The sequence below is a fragment of the Hypanus sabinus genome, chromosome 8, assembly GCF_030144855.1.
Source record: "Hypanus sabinus isolate sHypSab1 chromosome 8, sHypSab1.hap1, whole genome shotgun sequence".
NCBI lineage: Eukaryota > Metazoa > Chordata > Chondrichthyes > Myliobatiformes > Dasyatidae > Hypanus > Hypanus sabinus.
The window spans coordinates 160,342,964-160,366,219 of NC_082713.1; the positions used below are offsets into that span (position 1 = coordinate 160,342,964).

A 23,256-nucleotide genomic window follows, 5' to 3' on the forward strand; every position below is an offset into this window, starting at 1 on the left:
TCTTGGAGCAGCCTATCCTGTTACTTGTCTCTGTGGAAAAAAGAGTTAATGAAATCAGTTTTCTTCCACTCAATTGCATCCCAAATTAATCCCTTGTGGTGACCCACTTTCTGCGCAGGCGAACCGGCTCACAAATAGCCAGTGTGCGGGGGGAGACTTTGGTAATGCACCTCTGACGTCATTTCCGCCCGGAGAGGGCGGGTGCTAGGGATTAAATGCTAGCGCCGCGAAGTTTGAATAAACTAGTCTCAAAACGACTTACCGACTGCGTGTTGTTATTTCAGCGCTGTGTGTAGCACATCGCTACATTGGTGACCCTGACGGTCCAAACGGGATTTGGACCAAAGATGACCGACTCTTCATCTGTTCACACAGTTTCGCTAAAACTGCCGACTTTCTGGACGCTGCGGCCACGCGTGTGGTTTAGTCAAGCAGAAGCACAGTTCCAGATTCCGCAGATATCTTCTGATTCCACGCATTACTACCACATGGTGAGCGCCCTTGACCAGGAGACGCCCGCCCAGGTTGCTGATTTTATACAGTTGCCCCCAGAAGAAGGCAAATATGAAGCATTCAAAGTGCTGCTCATTGGGACCTTTGGTCTCTCACGGCATGAGCGGGGTGCCCGCCTGCTTCACCTGGATGGTTTGGGAGACAGGCTGCCGTCAGCATTGATGAACGAGATGCTGTCCCTGGCTGATGGACACAAGCCCTGCCTCATGTTCGAGCAAGCGTTCCTAGAGCAACTGTCCGAGGACATACATCTGCTGCTGGCTGACGCAGATTTCAGTGACCCCCGGAAGGTGTTGGCCCGGGCAGACGTGCTGTGGAAAGCCAAGAGGGAGAGCGTGGCATCTGTCAGTCAGATTACCAGGCCACGGGCCCAACAGCAGACCAGACCAGGCCCTGCTGGGGGGTGCACACAACAAAGAGGCAAGAATGAGGAGGACAGTGAACAGTGGTGTTTCTACCACCAGCGGTGGGGCACAGGAGCCCGCCGTTGTCGCCTGCCCTGCAAGGGCCAGGGCCAGGGCCAGCTGCCGCTAATGACTATGGCGGCTGGCCACTAGGACAGCCTCTTGTACGTCTGGGACAAACAGTCGGGACGCCGCTTCTTGGTCGCCACCGGAGCGGAAATCAGCGTCTTGCCCCCAACGGGGTACGACACCTGCAACAGGAAGCCAGGACCCACCCTAAGGGCTGCAAACGGCAGCATGATACGGAGCTACGCCACCCGCAAAGTGCAGCTGCAGTTTGGCACCAGCCGGTTCACGTGGGATTTCACACTGGCCGCGGTGGCCCAACCACTCCTGGGGGCAGACTTCTTGCGAGCTCACAGCCTGCTGGTCGACTTGCAAGGGAAAAGACTGGTACATGCCGAGACTTTCCATACATTCTCCCTGTGTGAAGCCAAGTTGCTGGCCCCAAACATGGACTCTATCATGCTGTCGGACAACGAATTCACCAGAATCCTGGCAGACTTTCCATTAATTCTGGCACCGCAGTTCATGGCAGCCATGCCCAGACACTGGGTACAGCACCACATCCTGACCCAGGGACCACCCCTCCACCCCCGCACACGAAGGCTCCCCCCGTAAAAGCTCCACCTGGCAAAGGAGGAGTTCAAGAGGATGGAGGAATTGGGGATCGTACGGAGGTCTGACAGTCCATGGGCCTCCCCACTGCACATGGTGCCCAAAGCAGCCAGGGGTTGGAGACCATGCGGCGACTACCGCAGACTGAACAAGGCTACAACTCCAGACCGCTACCCCGTGCCCCACATACAGGACTTTGCAGCAAACCTGCACGGGGCAAGAATCTTTTCCAAAGTAGACCTCGTCTGGGGGTACCATCAAATCCCAGTGCACCCTGAAGACATCCCCAAAACCCCGCTCGGCCTGTTCGAGTTCTTCCGAATGCCATTTGGCCTGAAGAATGCCGCACAGACGTTCCAGTGGCTAATGGATGCGGTGGGTCGCGACCTGGACTTCGCGTTCATCTATTTGGATGACATCCTTATAGCCAGCAGCAGTCATCAGGAGCATCTGTCCCACCTCCTCCAGCTCTTCTCCCGCCTGAGTGATTTTGGCCTCACGATCAACCCGAACAAATGCCAGTTCGGTCTCGATACCATCGACTTCCTGGGCCACAGGATTACCAAAGACGGGGCAACACCTCTGTCCGCCAAGGTAGACGCAATCTGCCACTTTGCCCAGCCCAACATGGTCAAAGGCCTGCAGGAGTTCGTTGGTATGGTGAACTTCTACCACAGTTTCCTCCCCTCAGCAGCCCGTATCATGCGCCCTTTGTACACTCTGATGTCGGGTAAAGGCAAGGACATTACTTGGGATGAGGAGGCCGCGGCCACTTATGTTAAAGCCAAGGAAGCCTTGGCAGATGCCGCGATGCTGGTGCACCCCAGAACGGATGTTCCGACCGCCCTCACAGTGGATGCATCGGACACAGCAGTCAGTCGGGTGCTGGAGCAACTCATTGAGGGGCACTGGCAACCCCTGGCGTTCTTCAGCGAGCACCTACGACCACCCGAACTCAAGTACAGTGCTTGTCTCGGGAAAGGACAACATCGTGGCAGACGCACTCTCCAGACCAGCTGTCCGGGCCCTGTCCCTGGGGGTGGACTATGCAGCACTGGCGGAGGCGCAGCAGGCAGATGACGAGATGCCCAGCTACAGGACCACAGTCTTGGGTTTGCAGCTGCAGGACTTTCTCATAGGCCCAGGTGAGAGGGCCCTCCTGTGCGACGTGGCTACCGGCCAACCTCGCCCCATCGTCCCGGCAGCCTGGAGGCGGCGAGTTTTCGACTCCATACACGGTTTGGCACACCCATCTATTAGGACAACCGTCCGGTTGGTCTCCAGCAAGTTCGCATGGCACGGACTTCGCAAGCAGGTCAGTGAATGGGCCAGAACGTGCGCGCAGTGCCAAACAGCCAAGGGGCAGCGGCACACTAAAGCCCCGCCGTAACATTTCGAACCCACCCACCGGAGGTTCGACCACATTCATGTGGATATCGTGGGCCCCCTACCAGTGTCCCGAGGAGCGCGGTACCTCCTAACTATGGTAGACCGGTTTACGAGGTGGCCAGAGGCGGTCCCGCTCACCGACGCATCTGCCGTTTCCTGCGCCTGAACACTGATCGCAACCTGGGTAGCACGCTTCGGGGTACCAGCCCACATTACCTCCGACAGAAGCCCCCAGTTCACCTCCAGCCTGTGGTCGGCTGTGGCCAGCCTGTTAGGAATGCAGCTACACCACACGACTGCCTACCACCCACAGTTGAATGGACTGGTGGAACGCTTCCACCGTCACTTGAAGTCAGCTCTCATGGCCCGCCTGAGAAGACCTAACTGGGTGGACGAGCTTCCCTGGGTCCTGCTTGGAATTCGCACAGTGCCCAAAGAGGATCTGCACACCTTGTCGGCCGAGTTGGGGTACGGCGCACCCCTGGCCGTCCCAGGAGAGTTCATACCAGCCCCAAGGGGGAAAGAGGAAGAACCCGCACAAGTCCTGGACAGACTACGCGAGAGGCTCGGCAACCTGGACCCAGTACCGACTTCACAGCATGGATGGACCCCGACCCATGTACCCAAAGGCCCGCAAAACTGTAAGTTTGTGTTTGTATGAAGGGGCGGACACCGGGCACCGCTACAGCCGCCGTACGAGGGGCACATTCAAGGTGATCAACAACAACGGGTCCATGTATTTTCTGGACATGGGGGGAGAAAGGAGGTTTTCACGGTGGACCGACTCAAACCAGCCCATGTGGACTTGGCGCAGCCGGTCGAGGTTCTGGCACTGCGGCGCAGAGGCAGACCTCCCAAACAGAGGCTGATCCAGACTGTGGACATTGGGGGGTGTATCGCCAGTTCTGGGGGGGGGGGGGTTATGTGGTGACCCACTTTCTGCGCAGGCGAACCGGCTCACAAATAGCCAGCACGCGGGGGGAGACTTTGGTAATGCACCTCTGATGTAATTTCTGCCCGGAGAGGGTGGGTGCTAGGGATTAAATGCAAGCGCTGTGAAGTTTGAATAAACTAGTCTCAAAACGACTTACCAACTGCGTGTCATTATTTCAGTGCTGTGTGTAGCACATTGCTACACCCTTTGTATTTTAATGAAACATTGACTGCACTTTTCTGAGGGGTTTGAACTTAAAAAGCAGCCCATAGTTATATTAGATAGTATCTGTTTAATCTGAAAGTCTAGAAAAATGTTGCATAGAATTTTAGCAGCTTTACAAATACCAGTGGAAGTAATTTGGCACATTGAGTAATTCAGTCATCCTCAATTCCCATTCTTTACTCGATCACTTCACCATAATACTTTTTCCTTGCAGTAATGTACTCAATTACTTTTTGAAAGCTGCAGCTGAGCCTACATCCATGAGATTTCCAGTTGGTGCACTCCTGATTTCAAGATTTTGTTACATGAAAGAGACGCCTCATGTTACCCTCGATCTTTTGTCAATCACTTTATCTGTTTTTTTGCACTTAAAGAGCATTAAAGTTATAAACAAAGAAACAGACAGTTCACTCCATCGTCTAAGCCAACCAGCAAACATCAATGACATTAGTCCTGAACTAATCCTGTTTTATTCTCCCAACCTTTCCATTAATTTGTCTTAGATTCTACCCCCCCACACAAGGGGTAACTTATCAACCTGCATGTCTTTCAGATGTGGGAGGAGACAGGAACACTGAATGTAAACCCATGGAGTCTCACAGAGAATGTGCAAACTCCACACAGGAACTATCCAAGGTGGATTTTGAACCGGGGTTGTTGTAAGCAGAGTAGCTCTTCTACTGCAGCACCATTCTGCCCATTGAGGTTCCACTCTCTATACTTGCCTTATCTAACCCCATCAGGACTTTATGTACTCTAGCAAATCCCCTCCCAATCCAAGAACAACTCTAATTTTTCCGGATTACTCACTTAACCAAAATTCTTCATCTCTAGAATAATTCCAATACATCATTTCCATATCCCTTCAGGGTCTTAAAAGGTATTCTAAATTGAGCAAATTTGATATTGCGTTCTGGGTCTAAATGATCTTTTATGAATTTTCAACATAAGCTCCTTGATTTTACACTCTGTTATTGAAGACCAGAATTGAATATACATATTTTATTAAATAATATCACAATAATGATTTATGCACATCTGCATTAGAAGTCTTTCTGTTTCTCTGCTTCATCTGGAAATTAACTTTTAATTCACATTCCACCTGCCGAAATATATCACTTCGCACTTGGCAGCATTACATGTCCTGTTATGTTCATGCCCTTTCCACCAGCACAAAATGCTTCAGAAATCTATTACTTCTGTTTTCCAAGTGTCATGTCCATTCACAAATATTGGAATATTTAGGCTGAAATTTATACCCAAGTTATTTCATAGATCAAACAAATACTGATCCCAGCCTCTAAACCCTGGACAATCACCACCATCTGTGTCACTCCTTTTTTAAAAAAAACAAGTATTTGCTACCACTCTGCTTCCCCGACTCCATTTCCTTAGACTCATTTGCCAGCCAGGGTTTTATTTGCAAATCTGTGAAATGCTTACTGAAAATCCACACATGCAACAACATTATCCCCTTAACTCTTTCTCTGCCCTGATTTAAAAAAAAACACACACAAATTAGATTTTTAAAGTAAATTTGCATAGTCAACAAAGAAAAAAATGAATTGAATTTTTCACCTAAATACCTTACAATTCTTAATGAGCAAATAAATGGGAATGAATAAAATTTGACAATGAGATATTTTGCTAAAGCTTCTGTCACATTCCAAAGCCTTTCTGAATTGGTAAGAAGTTGAACTGTTTATTTTTGCACTGTAATCCTATGCCTCTGGATGTTCAAGAAGATGTTTCTTTTTATGATATGGATTTGTGAAGAAGAGATCTTCTCTGTGTCAACTGTGTCTACAATGGCATCATATACAGTACTGTGCAGAAGTTTTAGACACAGACAAATAAACGCACTTAAATTTATTGTTTATCTTTTGCAGTAACAGTGCAGAGCAATGCATAAAATTGCTGCAGTAGCATTCAATGCTTGTTTAGAATACAGGCAGGGAAACTTGGGTCATGTTGCCCCACACCACATGCAGGACTGCATGTTCAGGTCTTCATGATGTGACCTAGTGTGCAGATGCAAGATTGAAAAGGAAGGCTGAATGAGCAGGTGCCAGCCTGGTGCTGGGAACAAGACTCAGCAAGTCCCCTTCTAACTTACCTACTTTAATTCTTTTTACTTGCTGCCCCCCCCAGAAAAAGCTTGCCCCTCACATCATATATATATATCACACTCTTAAGTTTAAAAACACACCCTCTGATGTTTCAGATGGGTCAATTTAATATCAGAGAATGTATACAGAAAACAGCCCGAAACTCTTACTCCTCGCAGACATCCACGAAACAGGAAACCACATGGAATGAATGATAGAAATAGCAGAACCCCAAAGCCCCTACACCTCCCCCACAGAAGTAGCAGCAGTAGCATTGACCATCCCCCTCCCCTCACTTGCGCCAGCAGAGCACTGATTCCACCCCCCCACCAAGGAAAACATTCTTACTGTGTACTCTATCAATGCCTCTAATAATTTAAAAACCCTATATCATGTCTCCCCTTGGCTCCTACTATACCAAGAAGTCAACCCAAGTTGGTCTAACCTTTCATTATAGCTCATTACTCTCTAATCCAGGCAGCATCCTGGTAAACCTCTTCTTCACCCTCTCCACAGTCTCCATGTCCTTCCTCTAAAAGGGTGACCAGAAATGCAAGTAAAGCAACAAAGTGTGGTTTGACTGAAGTTTTATATAGTTACAGCATATCTTGCTTTATATTCATACTCAACACCCCACCAACGCAGGTAAACATTCCACACTCCTTCCTTAACCACCATGCATAAATAGATAGATATTTTATTGATCCCAAAGGAAATCACGGTGTCACAGTTTCCTTTTGCATTTGTACAGGGCCCTGGTGAGACCACACCTGGAGTATTGTGTACAGTTTTGGTCTCCGGGGTTAAGGAAGGACATCTTGGCTGTAGAGGAAGTGCAGCGTAGATTCACAAGGTTAATTCCTGGGATGTCCGGACTGTCTTACGCAGAGAGGTTAGAGAGACTGGGCTTGTACATGCTGGAATTAAGGAGATTGAGAGGGGATCTGATTGCAACATATATTATTAAGGGATTGGACAAGATAGAGGCAGGAAATATGTTCCAGATGCTGAGAGAGTCCAGTACCAGAGGGCATGGTTTGAGAATAAGGGGTAGGTCATTTAGGACAGAGTTAAGGAAAAACTTTATCTCCCAGAGAGTTGTGGGGGTCTGGAATGCACTGCCTTGGAAGGTAGTGGAGGCCAATTCTCTGGATGCTTTCAAGAAGGAGCTAGATAGGTATCTTATGGATATGGGGACAAGGCAGGAACTGGGTATTGATAGTAGATGATCAGCCATGATCTCAGAATGTTGGTGCAGGCTCAAAGGGCCGAATGGTCTACTTCTGCACCTATTGTCTATAGTAGCAATACAAGTACACAGATATAAGTATTAGAAGGTTCACTTGCACATCCACTTTCAGTGAATTATGGACCTGGACCCCGAGATCCCTCTGAATTTCAATGCTATTGAAGTTGGGGTTCCCAACCTTTGTTATACCATGGAGCTTTACCATTAACCATAGGGTCCATGGGAACCCTTCTGTTAAAGGGTCTACTGTTAACTATATGCTGACCTCCCAAAGCGCAACTCCTCACACTTGCCTAGATTAAACTCCATCTGTCACTTCTCTGACCATCTATAACTGATCTATATTTCTGCTGTATCCTTTGGTAATAGCTCACGCCATTGAAATTGCACCAGTCATTCGCAAGCTTGCTAATCTAATCTTTCACATTTTCATCCTAATCATTGATATAAACCACAAACAAGAGAGATCCTCGCGCTGATCCTTGCAGAACACCACTAGTCACGAAGCTCTAGTCAGAATAGTAGCCATCCACCCCTTGTTTGTAGAAGACAGAGAGACCCCCTTCTCTCTGTTCTCTACAGACAGACCAGTTTTGAATCCAACCTTGCAATTTACCCTGGATCCTATGCATCTTTATCCTCTGGATCAAACTACCATGAGGGACTTTATGAAATGCCTCACAAAGGTCTCTGTAGTAACATCCACTGCCCGACCATCATCTAATTCTTTGTCATTTCCTCAATAAATTCAATCACCTTTGCACAGTGTGACTTGCCCTGCACAAGTCCACGCTGACTGACCTAAGCAGGCCATACCAACCCTGATGGGTATAAATCCATTTCTCTCAGGATCCTCTCCAATGGCTGCCCAATCACTGATACTAGGCTCATGGGCCTTTAATTATCTTGATTACCCTTATTTCCTTTCTTGAACAAAGACACATTTTCTACTGTCCAGTCCCCAGGGACCTCACCTGTTACCAGAGAGGACAAAAGCTTAAAGCCCCAGGAATCTCCTCACTTGCTTCTTTCACTGTTCTGGAGAATATGCCCAGGAGAGGAGAGGACAGGCCGGTGTTCAGCTTGATGTTCTGTGAGGTTTACTCGTCTCTGCGCTGAACTGAAGGCGTGGCCAGCAGCTAACGGGCTCTTGGACCGGCTGCAATGACGACCGGCTCCATGGCCGTGGACTCACTTCTGTGAAATTCAGTTCTGAATGTTGTTTGCTTACTTTTATCATATGCAAGATTTTATTTTTGTTTTCTGCACGTTGGGTGTTCGGTGTTTTTTTAAAATGGGTTCTATTAGGTTTCTTGGTTTTGTGGCTGTATGTAAGGAGACAAATGTCAATGTTGTACAATGTATACACACTTTGATAATAAACGTACTTTGAACTTTGGTGGAAGGGGACTTAGGCCAGAGTGGAAGTTCACAATCAAAACCATCATTGGGTCAACATGCAGAAGCTATATAATGAATGAGTGAATTCTAGGCAGTTGTGTTATAATAATCTATTATTCCAACTGTTGACAGGGTAAGCTAATGGGATTGTGTGGAAATTTTGACAAAATCACAGTGAATGACATGACAACATCAAGCAACATGGAAGTAAGCAATGCCCAATCTTTTGGAGATAGCTGGGCTCTTGGACAGGTATGAATGATAAAGGATATAATGTAGAAAGATTGAAATTTTGAGGCAGTATATTGCAGTTAATCACAATTGCATTAGTCATCTGCAGGGCAGGCTCTCAAACTGATGAAATTGCGAACTGCAATGTTACCTGGGTCTAGGGGTTCCCTACCTTTTCTATGTCATGGACCAATGCCATTAAGCAAGAGGTCTGTAGACTCCAGGTTGGAACCCCCTAGACTGATTTTATAATGTACGATGCAATTCTGTTGCTTTTACAGATAAGTGAGATTTTCATACCTCAATGAGGTTAAAAAACTCTCCTCAATGCAGTTGAACCAAGTGTTTATATTTGTTCAGGATTATAATTTTGATCCACCTACTCAGGGTTCCAACATTTATTATGCCATGGATCAATACCATTAAGCAAATCTAAACTGAGGCCTCTGTTACTTCAAATTTATAAGCATATGAATCGTTTTCTTGTCCTTTCATGCAGCATTGCCTTTCTAAAAAGCAGAGTGGCCGAAGCTATTGACTCTGTTTCAAATGTGTAGCATTAAGTTAAAAAAAAGTCTGAGGAATTTTTCTTCCATGAATTTTTCATTTTATGCTGAGAAACAGCAGTTAGAAGAAAGACAAAAATAAATCATGGCTCATTTGACACCTTGAGGTCATCCAAAAATAATTTGGAATTGATCTTAAACTGGCTGGTCCTCTATTCTCAAACAGGCAGTACTCGAACTGGGCTCATTCAGTCATAGGGTCATGTCGTGATTTCCTTGTGCTAACTCAGGAGCTTGTCATTCCTGTTGTTCATAGTGAAATTAATTTGATGGCAGCCCAGCTGTGACTTCCACACAGATTGGAAGACAGTAGGTGGGCTGTAAATTGTTGAGTCCGAATGAGCCTACTCCCAGTTTCAATGTGTTAATGCTGGTGAAAATTCTACTTGATGACTATAAGAATTTGCTAATCAGATGTGACTGGGTACTGTTAGGTACTATAACATCACTGGGTATTTTGAATTGCTGGCTAAAATGACTGGAAAAATAACTTAAGCAGGGAGGATTGCACGGGTCTTGGAAAACTGACTAGAGAATTTGAGCAATAGGTCAGGTTTATTCTACTCTTTCTAGCCTGAATAAAAACTCAGCAACTGAGGAATCCATAAACACACGCGATTCTGCTGATATGGAAATCCAGAGCAAAATGTTGGAGGAACACAGGACTGACAACAGGTCTTGGCCTGAAACATTGACAGTTTAATTCCTCTCCATAGATGCTGCCTGACCTACTAGGCTGCTCCAGCATTTTGTGTGAATTGCAGAATGCAAATTGACAGAGGATTGGAAATCATCCAAAATCTTAAATGATGAAGGGTGACATGACAAAATCAGTCAGTCAGTACTGCAGGTGAAGGTCCTAAGGCTTGAATAACAATCCTTTCCACCATGGCTGTTCCCAGATGGCATTTGTCTACTGGTGGGCCTCAGCCCAGGTACTCTGGTGCATCAGTAAGGAGGGTAATAGTGAGGATATTACATGAGCCATCTTTGGGTTCAAGGTACTAAGGACAACACAAGCCTTCCGATTCTTTTGTGTTGTGTTCTCCTACAAGGCTAAGAGTTGGTAAGATTTGAGCTGAGTAAACCTCATTATCTAGAGTGTTATTATTGAAGTAGGTTTTGGGTTAACTCACAATTGTTTATCATAGAGACAGAGACAAATGCTATCCATATTTCTACACTTCTCCCAATTCCCTTTTGAAATTGTATCAGTCATATTATTTACTATAGCTAATTAATTAATCCTATTCAAGGATAACAATTCAAATATTAATACCTTACCCTTTTGTTTTATGCTAGTGTGTGAGTAGAAGTGGTATCACTCGGCCATGTGAAGCAGACTTAATCCGGCAACCATTTGCAAAGAGAGAATGTGCTGTTCTTTATAGTGAAGTGTTCACTCCTTGTCATATTGTGGTAAGTGTGTGGATTTTATTTCTCTTACTGACTTTACACTTGGCATTTTTGTCTTGACTGCTGCATTAGTTTGCAAATAAGTACCATCTCCCTGTCAAAAAGCAAATAAAATAGAGAATCCTGAAGATGCCAGAAATCTGACAATGTTTGAAGTACCTAATAGGTCAGGTGGAGGGTATGTATTTTGGTTGGGGAGTACCTGGCACCTCCTCCTCAGTGCGTGTGTTAGTGTTAGGTACGATTGGAAATCTCATTATTTCATTGGAATATGTTGATACACAACAGTACACGTTTATCTGCTCAAAACTTTACTACGTTCAAAATACACAAATACCTCCTTTCCAAATATCCTTTAATATCATTGGTTGACAAAAATACATTAATTACATATTTAAAATGATCAATGGACCTAATATCAGTTTCTGTTGGCTGAGAGGGCTCCAGGTTTCTATACCCTTCTCTTCCTAAAATGCGTGTTCTCCTAGTTCTTTACTTTTTCGATATTTTTATTGATTACTTGCACAGACAAATACAAAACACATTATAATATTATGAAAACAGAAATAAAGTTGAAATGCCCCATATCTGTGTATAGTAAATTAAACATAATATTGAAAAGGTATATTTTATTATAATCTAAAACAAAATCAAAACCCCATAACAAAAAAATAAAAAGAGAAGGAAAAAACAGCTGTTTGGTTGAAAGAAAAGAAAAAAATCCTGGACATATAGTCGTAACTTCAAATATATAATAGCCATCATCATTGCTGAACAAGTCAAAGATTGTGAAAGTAGTTCCAAAAAGATCCCCATAATGTGAAAAAATCTTGTCTAGGTATAGAAATAGAACACCCAATCTTCTCTAAATTTAAACATGACATAACATCAATCAGCCAATAGGCATGAGCAGGTGGAGCGGCATCTTTCCATTTAAGCAACAAAACTCTTTTGGCTAAAAGAGAAATAAAAGCCAAAATATGCAAATCTCTTGGCTTAAGAATAAAATCATTTCCTCCAATAATGCCATACAAGGCAGTCAGAGAGTTGGGTTTAAAATTTACTTTAAAAAGCTCCGAGAAAGTTTGAAATAACTCTTTCTAAAATTTATCAAGCCGCGGGCAGGACCAAAACATATGAATTAGAGAAGCCTCTTCAACATTACACCTATTACACTCGAGAGAAAAATCTGAGTAAAAACGAGAGAGCTTATGTTTAGTCATTTAGGCTCTATGAACCACTTTAAATTGTAAAAGAGAATGACGTGCTCATAACAAGGAGATGTGAACAAGTTTAAACATTTCATTCCAAGTATCCTCATCATTTGAAATGTGTAGGTCTTGTTCCTAGAGGTTTTTAATTTTGTCTAACGGAATGTTTCTCATTGCCAACAACATACTATAAATATTAGAATTAGATCCATTATGAAAAGGTTTCAGAGTAAAAATTGCATCAATTAAATTCCTTTCTGGACATTTAGGAAATCTATGAAGTTGAGAACACAAGAAGTCTCTAATTAGTAAATATCTAAAAAAGTGAGATTTTACGAAGATTATATTTAATAGATAGTTGATCAAATGAGGAAAGACTATCTCCAACAAACAGATCCTGAAAACATTTAATACCTAGTGTTACGTACCCCGTAACTGGGTAACTTACCAGCAAAGATAGAGAGGTCTGTCGAAGTCTGATGGTACTATTTTTAACAGTATTTATTGATAAAAATACACAAAAATAATATCAATGAAAACATACAGATAATATACGTCGTCAATACTAAATCGAAAAGTGTGGGTATAATAATCATCAATAAGAAATAAGCTCTATCGTTGTCTAGGGGATAATGTATTGTCCGATGGAAATATAAAAGTCACTCAAGTTCATTCAGGCTGCAGCCTTTGGTTGGAGTCAAGAGAGAGAGATTTTAGAACTTGCCAGAGTTTCCCTTTTTATGATGTTGATCCTTCGAAATGTCGTTGGTGTCCTTTTCCTTTTAGCTAAGCTGTTCTTCCCTGGTCAGTCCCGCCAATCCCAGGAAACGGGAAAGGACACACGCGGGCCCCACCGGCTGTCGCTATTAAACGCTGTCACGGGATTTCTAGCGTTTCTCCTGGTGCGTCTAAAGGGGTTGTTCCCCAGACCTTCTTTTATCCTGACTCACGGGGTCTCAGATGTCAATCAGGTGGGATGATGCCATCCCCCAACCAGCCCTGAGGGCTTCAAATGAATAGTACAGTACTCAATACACAATTCCGTCTCCAAGAGACAATGGCCGTTTTCCGTGGCTTTGTATTGCTGAGGGGCCAGGACATTCCAAACCCCTTGTGGATTCCGCGTGTCTCTCTCTCATTTCCTGGGTCCCAGACCCGCATTAATAGCGATCTTGCGATCCTCAAAAAGGGGGGGGGGGCTACTTTGTCCCCTTCGGCCCCTCGGAGTTGGGGCACAGTCATAACACTAGTCTATTCCACTCTTTAAAAACTACATCAGTCAATGATGGTTTAAAAAAAATTAGAAAAAACGGGACTAGAGTGTGAAAAACCAAATTACCCAAAGAATTTTCTAAATTGTAACCAAATCCTCAAAGAATGTTTAATTACATAATTATCAGTTAAATTACTTAAGGATAGGGGAATTGAAGAACCAAGAAGAGAAATAATAGAACATTTATTAACAGAATTAACTTCTGTGGAAACCCAAACTGGACAGTCCAGACAGGTTCTTACTAACTCTCAGAGTTCTAAACCATTTGTTCTCCAACATGGAACAGACAAGGACATCCTTTGGGTCCTTTGCTTTTTGATTTGGTCTTAGAGCCTTCTGCCATCGCGTTTCGTGAATCCGTTGACATCTCGGGTGTTTTAAGGAGGGGTATCACATAAGATATTGCTTTATGCTGATGACCTTCTGCTCTACATCTCTAATATGGAGTCCTCTTTACCCTCAGTACTTACTGTACTTTCTGAATTTAGTCGGTTCTCAGGATATAAATTTAATCTTCATAAGAGTCAACTTTTCGTTTGAATAATTTGGTATCAGTCAACTCTGACTTACCTTTTAAAATTGTAAAGAATCATTTTACTTACTTGAGTATAACAATTACTAGGAATTATAAATCTCTTTTTAAAGAAAACTTTATCACTCTTTTGGAGTATGTTAAGAAGGTACTATCAAACTGGTCTCCCCTTTCTTTATCACTGGTTGGATATATCAATTTTATTAAAATGAATATTTATCCAAATTCTTATATTTATTTCAAGCCCTACCTGTTTTTATTCCTAAATCCATTTTTGACTCTTTAGGTTCGATTATATCTTCTTATTTGTGGAAGAATAAACCCCCCGATTAAACAAAGTTCATATCCAGAAAACTAAAAAAAAATGGGGGATTAGCCCTACCCAATTTTAGGTTTTACTACTGGGCAGTCAACGTACGCTACCTTACGTTTTGCTTGTATTATATTAATCATTTTCCTAGTTCCTGACTCCCCAAATCCACTAAAATAGTTTCCCTCCATCTATTCAATTAGCTGCTCTTCATATCACATAATCTTCAGCAACAACTCATTTCTCTTTTTCTATAACTTGTAAAATGTTTCCTGATTTAATCCATGGAGTGAGTATCTGGATACTCTTGTTTTATGTTTTGCTGCTTTGTATGATTTTGATAAGGCGGACAAGCGTGGTGGCCTGCCGATAGTGAGAGATGCAGTGCTGAATTGCATTGAGCTCAGCTGAACTGAAGATGTTTAGACTCCTTCGACGTCTTTGTGATTTGTTGTTTTCTATTCTGTGTTTCCCACTTGTTTTTTTTTCTTGCCGTTTGCGCGATTTGTTCTTTTTTTTGCACATTGGGGATTTGATGTCTTTCTTTAAATAGGTTTCATGGTTTTCTTTGCTTTGTGGCTGTCTGCGAGAAGATGAATATCAGGGTTGTATACTGCATACAGACTTTATAATAAATGCATTTTGAATCTTTGGCAGTATAATTTCCTAAATTTCAATCCTTACTCCCACTATTACAAGGCCAATGCAAAGTTTTCTGAGGGGCCTGGTATAACTAGGTAGGGTTTCTATCGATCTCACCACATTGTACCTGAATTGTCACTTATCTGAAAGGTCTAACTTCAAAATTAGATTATTTGACCTACAGTATTTCCCAGCTTTTCTTATTGATTATTCCTGCCACTGTATAGGCATCCTAACTATCTTGGTCAAGTCAAGGTTAAATGGAAGTTTAGCTGCACAGTTGGTGAGAAAATAAGAAATCACCTGAATGGTAACTGTTAAAACCCTTGAATGAATGGTTGAGGCTGAAATGTTGCTCTATCTTGGAAGCCATCTTGGTCGTGAGCTAACTGAGCACTTGGTTTCCCATTACTCTGGACTTTCAATAACAAAGCAGTGGGCTATAAGATATTGTAATGTTAACAAAAATCTCCTCACTGATGACTGTCTAATCTGATTTCTATTCAGAGCATTTGTTTCATAACTTAACTATGATATTGAAATGACTTCTATTTGCTTTAGTAAGGCAATGTAGTTGGTCATGACATCCTCTAGGTGGCAGTGTTGTGCCATACAACCATTCGTGCCCTTAAAATGTGCATTAAAAACTAATAACCATTTGATTCAGAATTCACTTTGCTTTGTTTATCTGTGCAAGTAATAAAGGCTTTGGGTCTTTTTCAGGTTGACGTCACCTGGTTTTACAAGAATTGCCTCACTGACACGTGTAACTGTAATCGTGGTGGGGACTGCGAATGCTTCTGTACCAGCGTGGCAGCTTATGCACACAAATGCTGTCAGAAGGGAGTGGCAATTAGCTGGAGGTCACCTCGTGTTTGCCGTGAGTACTAACAGATACATGTTCGATATGGCACCTGTGCTTCAAAATGGGCAGGAATATAGGAGAAAATAAACATTACGATAGCTTATTGTAAGTTGATGATAGAACTGACTTGACAATATATTTAATGAATGAATAGCAAGAACTGTATAATTTTAACCAGAATTCAGTCATTTACTGGGCACTGCAAACACCGGAGTAACATCGATTACCCTCATCTCAATCAATACAACACGGCATTTTAGAATAATGCAATTTTGTAACAATTTGGCTTGTTACTTTGGCATGCTAATGTAGTTAACCGTGTTCTCACTTCCTGCAGTAGGAGAATAAATGAAAAATTTCTCTTGATTTGATTGAAGGAAGTGCAAAAATCAAAAGATCAGAATCTCAGGAAATCAGCCATCATGATTTGCGGGGAGAACATTTGTAACTTTAATTAGAAATATAAATCCCATATGACCACAGTTTATAGAAATTACAATATTTAGAAAAAATCTATTTAACTCATATTTTCATGAATCCACTTGCATGCTATCTCTTAAAAACCATAAAATGAATATAAAGCAGTGGATTTGTGGTTAGAATTCTTGATTTTTAACTGAAACATGAATGCAAATGGAAACTAATATTTTATGGCAGAATCAGTGTTTAGAATGATTTTTACTTATTCTGTATTCTTAACATCTTTCAGCTTTTGACTGTGAATATTACAATCGAGGTATGTACATTTTTATGCCTACTTAAATACATTTAGAAATCTTTCTTCAAATTTCAGTGAAAAGTTCATTCGTTATGTGCCATGTCATATGACAAGGGATCATGGTCTTTCCATGACCATCATTGTTCTTGGCAAATTTTTCTACAGAAGTGGTTTGCCGTTGCTGCCTTCTGGGCAACGTCTTTACATGACAGGTGCCCCCAGCCATTATCAATACTCTTCAGAGTATTGGCATCAGTGGTCACATAGCCAGGACCTGTGATACGACCATCCACCACCTGCTCCCATGGCTTCACAATGCCCTGATTGGGGATGGGGGTGGTGGGGGGTGCTAAGCAGGAGTTGCACCTTGCCCAAGGGTGACCTGCAGGTTCGTGGAAGGACGTAGAGATGAATCTCCACCCTGCCACCCATCAGCATGTCTTTTTTTAAAAAAGATTTGCAGTATTTCCACATTGCTTGTTTACAGCACCTACCTTGAAGCCCGACTCTGCTGGTCTCTTGACTCTCCTAATCTCCTCCATTTTTGTTTTTTTTAATCTTCTCTTGCAAGTAAGGCATTTCTCCTAAACTAACACAGATTGTGATGTCTTGCTGTAAATGTAAAGCACCTCAATATGCAGGAGCACAACAACCTACAGCATCTAGTCAGTTACCTGAGTAAAATTCAGAATATCCCAGATATCAGGCTGTGGGTCCTCAGGATTGAGTAGCCCAGTAATTCCTGTGTTTACAGAGAGCCCATAAAGTACAATTTAAATTAGGGGAAAGAAAATCTGACTCTTCCTCTTCTTTATTTTTCCACTTCACCAGGAAATCTTTTAAAGGCAGACATTGAGGAGGGAAAATCACTTCATTGTCTCCTTTTTTGTTAAGTGGTAACATTCTAATTTATGCCAATTTTGTAATTGGATGCAGTGATTGTCCCTTTTAAACATTATACATCATTTTACGTAAACCCAATGGTATTTCATGTGGTGTGTTGTCACAGATACTTGGAAAACAATTTTTTTCTTTTTCTTTTCACTGCTTCTTATCCCTCGTTAATGCTGACCCATTTTTCCCAGATCAAGGACCATTAAAATCTCTGTTAACTTGTTAATTCCTCTGCTTCTGTTAAGCAACAGGTGTCAGATGGAAGTGAGTTGAAAGTTGTGGGCACTGAGCGTTGGCCTTTTCTGTCTCTAGAAACTTTTGGGCCTTCTTATGAGTTACTTATGAGTTTATGAGTTACTTTATGAGTTACTCTATCCAGGAATGTGGGAGAAACTAGTCTTGTTATCTTGGGTGGGAGAGCAGAGAAAAATTACATTTTGAATTCATTATTTTCTGGCACGTAGTGTCACAAAAATAATTGTGGTATAACATTTCAAGTTCTTCTTGAATCATTTCAGATCTTGGAGAAGGACCATATTTGCTCATTAACTACTTGTGGAATAACACAGTTATTGCAAGCAACAGGATAAATGGGGAGATTATACCTTTGCAAATAAGCAATGCTGGCGAGAACAATTTAATGAATTTCATGATTACACCTGGATTGTACAAGGCAAAGCAATCAAGTGAGCTTTATTTTCAATGCAGTTTGTAAAAATTAAATGGATGATCATGGGATTTTTCACATTTCCTGTCATAATATACGATTATGAAATATATTGCCTTTGTTTTTATATAAGTATCCAACAATGCAGATTAGCTTTTGATTTTCAATCCTTGTGGATAAAAAGTGTTAGGGAAGTCTATTTGTGGTTTTGCAAGACTAGTCATCAGTAGCTACAATTCATCTAGGTTCTTCAATTTGAGTAATTTGTTGTCCATTTTCGGTTATCAATAGCTGTAACAAAAACAAAATTAAGAGATTAAGAACACTTCATGTGGTTATTATAAAAAAAATGATTTTCATCCTGCCTACGGATATGAGTCTCCTGTGCAAAAAAAAAAAAATGCTCTCAATCCTCAGCAAGGTTTGCTCAGCCATGGTCACTTCCAAATGCACAGCCTAACCTTCTTGAGAGTTTCCAGTATTTTCTATTTTTATTTCAGAGTTATGCATGTTTTAAAGATTTTCATCAATAGCTTAAGATGTGAGAGCTATCTGCTGCATATCAATTTTTTCCCATAAAGGATTGTTGTTTTCATAATCAGCAGTCCATATTTAAGGACTATACTTTGTCATATATAAAAAGTCCAGCACTACTGGTTTGGACAGCGCAGAGGTGACATTATGTATCTCAGTCTATTCTGGGCATGTTGTATCACCTTAAGCCAGGGGTTCCTGAACTTTTTAAGCCATGGAGCCTTACTGTTAGCTGAGGGGGGGGGGGTCCATGAACCCTGGGTTGGAAACCCCTGTCTTAAGCTAATTCTTTCAGTCTTGAATCACAATATATGTGAATAATAGACTGGAGTATATTCCCTTGGCAAAGAAGTACTGTACAATTTTAATTCTTAATGGTGAGTTGATAACCTGGTGGTCAGAATATTACTTATTAAAATAATCTTCCATGTAAACACTTGTAGACACATATTTTGTTGATGCAGCCTCTTGTCTCATTCTGAGAAATGCTACTTTTTCCAAAAGTACCATCTTTCCAATAGTTGTTGAACCAAGCGCCAATCTGAATATTTGCGCAAGAGGTAAAACATCCTTCTGCACTTGCTGAATCACAGCAGAGAGTTCTCATGAGACCTGCCAATGTTTGTCCATCAATTCTCACTGGAAAAAGGAAATTAATCAGTAACCATTTGCATGCGTGCAAGTAGACAGTTTACAAAACCTAAGTACTTCGTTGCATGTCAGGTCTTTTCTGACACCTATAGTCTCTGAAGTGTGTTGTAGAATTCTGAGCACTTTCTAAACCCAATGGGCATTTTTTGGCCTCATTTCAATAATTTCACCTCAGTTTGATACTTTCCCCAGACTTAGAAGGACATTATTTACCATAGAGTCCAATTTATGTGTAGGGAACACAAAAATTTCTTTTCAGGAATCGTGTGTGGAAAATGATTTCCTATTAAATCCATACAGGTCATAGAAGCTCATGTCTTCCACCTTGACTTTCTTCCTAACCACATCCTTCAAAGGCCTTGTGAAAGACAAAGGCACTCTTTGAGCAGACCTTGTCACACTATATAATCCATCTGAAGGTGTGTGCTACAATGTATCCAATGTAAACACTCTATACAGACCAGGTACACTCACCAAGCTCCAATGAAAGTTGACCATACTTACTAAAAATACAGCTCCTCAGTCCAAAGACTCTGTGTTGTATATAATGATGCATCTTAATGTCTTAAGCAAGCTCCTGAAAGGAGTGTAAGAATTTGAATTAAACTGCTGCTTATTCATTTCAGAGAAATGGAAAGTATCTACAACATAGGAATAGGCTATTCGTCAGTCAAATCCCACAGTCAAAATCTCTTGGGTCACACTTAGGCCCCAATTTTTTTTGTCCAAACAGCAACTGAGTCTCTTGACTATGTCTGTGTGTTTTTACTGATTAAGTTACTGCCACATGATTGGTTGATTAAATATTTGCATTAATGAGCAGGGGTTCAGATATACTTAATAACGTGGCCACTGAATGTGTTTCCCAAAGGTAAGAGCTTGTTATTCAGCAAGAACTGTCAGTTTTGTTTATCCACACTTTACAGAATAAGAAAATCAATTGTATCCATTTCAATCAGGTGCAAATTCAGTTAGTGAAAGCATTTTGATGGGAGTTAAAATGTTCATCTCCACAAAAACTTTCAGATGTGGTTAAACATAAGCATTCAGTGGCTCAGTTAAACTGCCATTTTGATGTTGCAAAAATTGAGAAGTTGTAACTGGGGTGCTGAACACACGTTGTTTGCAGTGCAATGTGATATTGCATCTTCAACTTTCACACCATCTGAAGTTCAAAAGACAGACTGAATTAAATTTAAATTTAATATCCTTGCTTGGTTTCAGAGCTGACTGCTCTTCAGGTCCTGGTAAAGATGTAACAGGTAGTTGGATATCATAAAATGAATTAGTGACTGTAGCTGTGCACAGATTTTTGCTTCTCTGACCAGGTGTAACTAGGAGGAGGTATTGAATGCATTTCCATTAGGCATGCTCTCTCATTGATCTATCTCATTCAAAGTAAAGCTGTCAATCTCTTTTTCTGAACTTTGTACTGTGCTTGATAATACATTAAGTGGAAAACACAAACAAAGAGATTAAAAATATATAAAAAAACAGCGATGAGGTTCATTGCTCTAAAAGTTCTGTGATGTTGAAATTTGGAACTTTATATGTTCCGGAGTTTTCTGGATTGGAATGAATCGTTTAGATTCTGAAAGAGACAATTTAAATGTTGTAGCACCCCTTTGACCTACAGATCTCAAAAATAGCAATGCAATGGACTTTTAACATTGTAAACCTGCGAGTTATTTGTTATGTCTCCCCTCTCACTGTGAAACGGAGACACCTCTTTCTCCCTTATTAGGGAGAGGGAGAGAGTCTGTGGTAAGGCGGATACCGGCTGAAACACAAAGTCTTTGGGGTAACTGCAAGTCTGTGTCTTTGCTGTTACTTTGTTCACACTTGAGTTCTCGGTGGTGGGTGCTGACGCTTTCTTTTTTGCCGGTGTGGGGAAGGGGGATTGTGGCTTGCTGCTGCTTGTGCTTGGGAGGGGGGAGCTGGGGGGGACTTTGGTGTTCTAACATTTAACTGTCATTCATTCTTTGGGGCACTCCTCTGTTTTCGTGGATGGTAGCGAAGGAAAAGCATTTCAGGATGTATATTGTATACATTTCTCTGACATTAAATGTACCTATTGAAACCTTTGACTCTCTCTCATAGAACTGCGAACTCCTCTTCAAAACCAATTGATGTATGCTAACTTACATTTTGAAGTTTCCTTACCTTCTGTCTTGGACACCGTGGTTTTTGCTATGATATGATGTGACAGCTTAAGGACATACTTTATATATTATTAGTTTGACAGGCATTTGAATGTTGATCCTTGTGTAAACAGGTGCATTTCCAGTTGAGTCCGTGGATGGGCTGGCACAGTAGCATAGTGGTTAGCACAAGACTTTACAGTACAGGGTTCAATCCTTGCCACTGCCTGCAAGGAGTCTGCGCATTCTCCGTTTGGACGCACGGGTCTCCCCTGGGTGCTGTGGTTTCATCCTGCAGTCCAAAGAGGTACTGGTTGGTAGGTAGTTAGGCTACGACCACACTACACCGGATAAATCCATAATCGAAGCTTTTTCTCTTTGTTTTTACCCTCTGTCCACACTAAAACAGCGTTTCTGTCCCCCGAAACCAGAGCTTTTCAGAAACGCTCTCCAGGGTGCATAATTTGAAAACACTGGGTAGATCAGTGTGGACGGGGTAACCGGAGAAATCTGAAAACACTGTCAGACGGCAGCGCGCCATTTCATTGTTTTCTTGAACGCAACCTAACAATTTCAGAACAGACAGCAGCAAGTCTGAAGCCAGAAGTGTTAGAAATATACTCATCAAATACTTTCACCCATAACTTACTGAATAAATAAGTATATTCACTTTGCCCTGTTTTCTGTCCTTGCTTGTATGAAGGTGGTTTACCTATTTATGCAAGTACTTCTCTGACAATAGATGTGTAACAGCCTAATGTAACATTGTATGGAAATACAAGATAATACTGATGCAGATATGTTTTATACATTTAACAAGTGGCTTTATTGATGCAACAGAGTTAGTCGGTTTTTCAATGTTCGTCGTCAGCCGGGTCATACTTCTGTGAACTCCCTGTCGGTTGCCTCCATATGCTTCAGTATTTTTTTTACTCTTAAGTCCTCCTGGTCCTCCTGCACGAGAGCCAACAGCTGCCCGTCGTTTAAGTTTTTCTAGTCTGTAACTCCACAAACACGCACTTCCACAGCGAGATTCAACACCAAACATGTCGCTTGTTTTTGGTAGATGAGTCCTGTGCATGCGCAGTAGGAGGAGATTCGCCGAAATATCCGTTTCAATGTGGACAGAGATATTTTTAAAAACATCTAGTGTGGACGCTATTGTTTTTATGCGAAACGGGCGTTTTCAAAATTATCCGGTCTAGTGTGGATGTAGCCTTAGTCATTGTAAATTGTCCTGTGATTAGGCGAGGATTAAATTGGGGGATTGCTGGACAGTATGGCTGGAAGGTCTGGAAGGGCCTATCTCAATAAATAAATAAGTATTTTCCATGCATTAGTTGAAGGAACCCAAAGGGATGTATCACAAATGCAGATGAAGTGATGGAAGATTCTCCACAGGAAGGAGAAAGGACAGGAAGAGTTTTCAACCATGAAGAATGTAATTGGTGTTTTCTTCCTTTGCACAGATATGATATGCCATCAAGTCCTAAGTAATTTTGTTATAATCACAATATTAGCAGAGAGCAGAAAGTCCATGATTAAATGCAGTAATAAATGCAGAACATAAGTAATAAAATAAAGAATTGCTTTATATTTTTAATATGGCTACATCTTGAGGCTGACAGACATTTTGTTGGCTTATGATAGAAGGAAAATGAGAGCTTGGAAATGCAATGAGAGAAGTTGTTACTTTCACACTTT

General features: G+C 41.9%; 1 protein-coding gene across 1 annotated transcript in view; it reads left to right on the forward strand.

Annotated features, from left to right (window-relative positions):
* otogl (otogelin-like) overlaps positions 1 to 23,256 on the forward strand; it is a 164,528-nt gene that overhangs the window by 74,504 nt on the left and 66,768 nt on the right. The window contains exons 29-33 of the mRNA XM_059976457.1: positions 9,034 to 9,153; positions 11,001 to 11,117; positions 15,806 to 15,962; positions 16,657 to 16,683; positions 18,078 to 18,245. Coding sequence (XP_059832440.1) covers positions 9,034 to 9,153; positions 11,001 to 11,117; positions 15,806 to 15,962; positions 16,657 to 16,683; positions 18,078 to 18,245 — 589 coding nt within the window. The remainder of the gene's footprint in view (positions 1 to 9,033; positions 9,154 to 11,000; positions 11,118 to 15,805; positions 15,963 to 16,656; positions 16,684 to 18,077; positions 18,246 to 23,256) is intronic.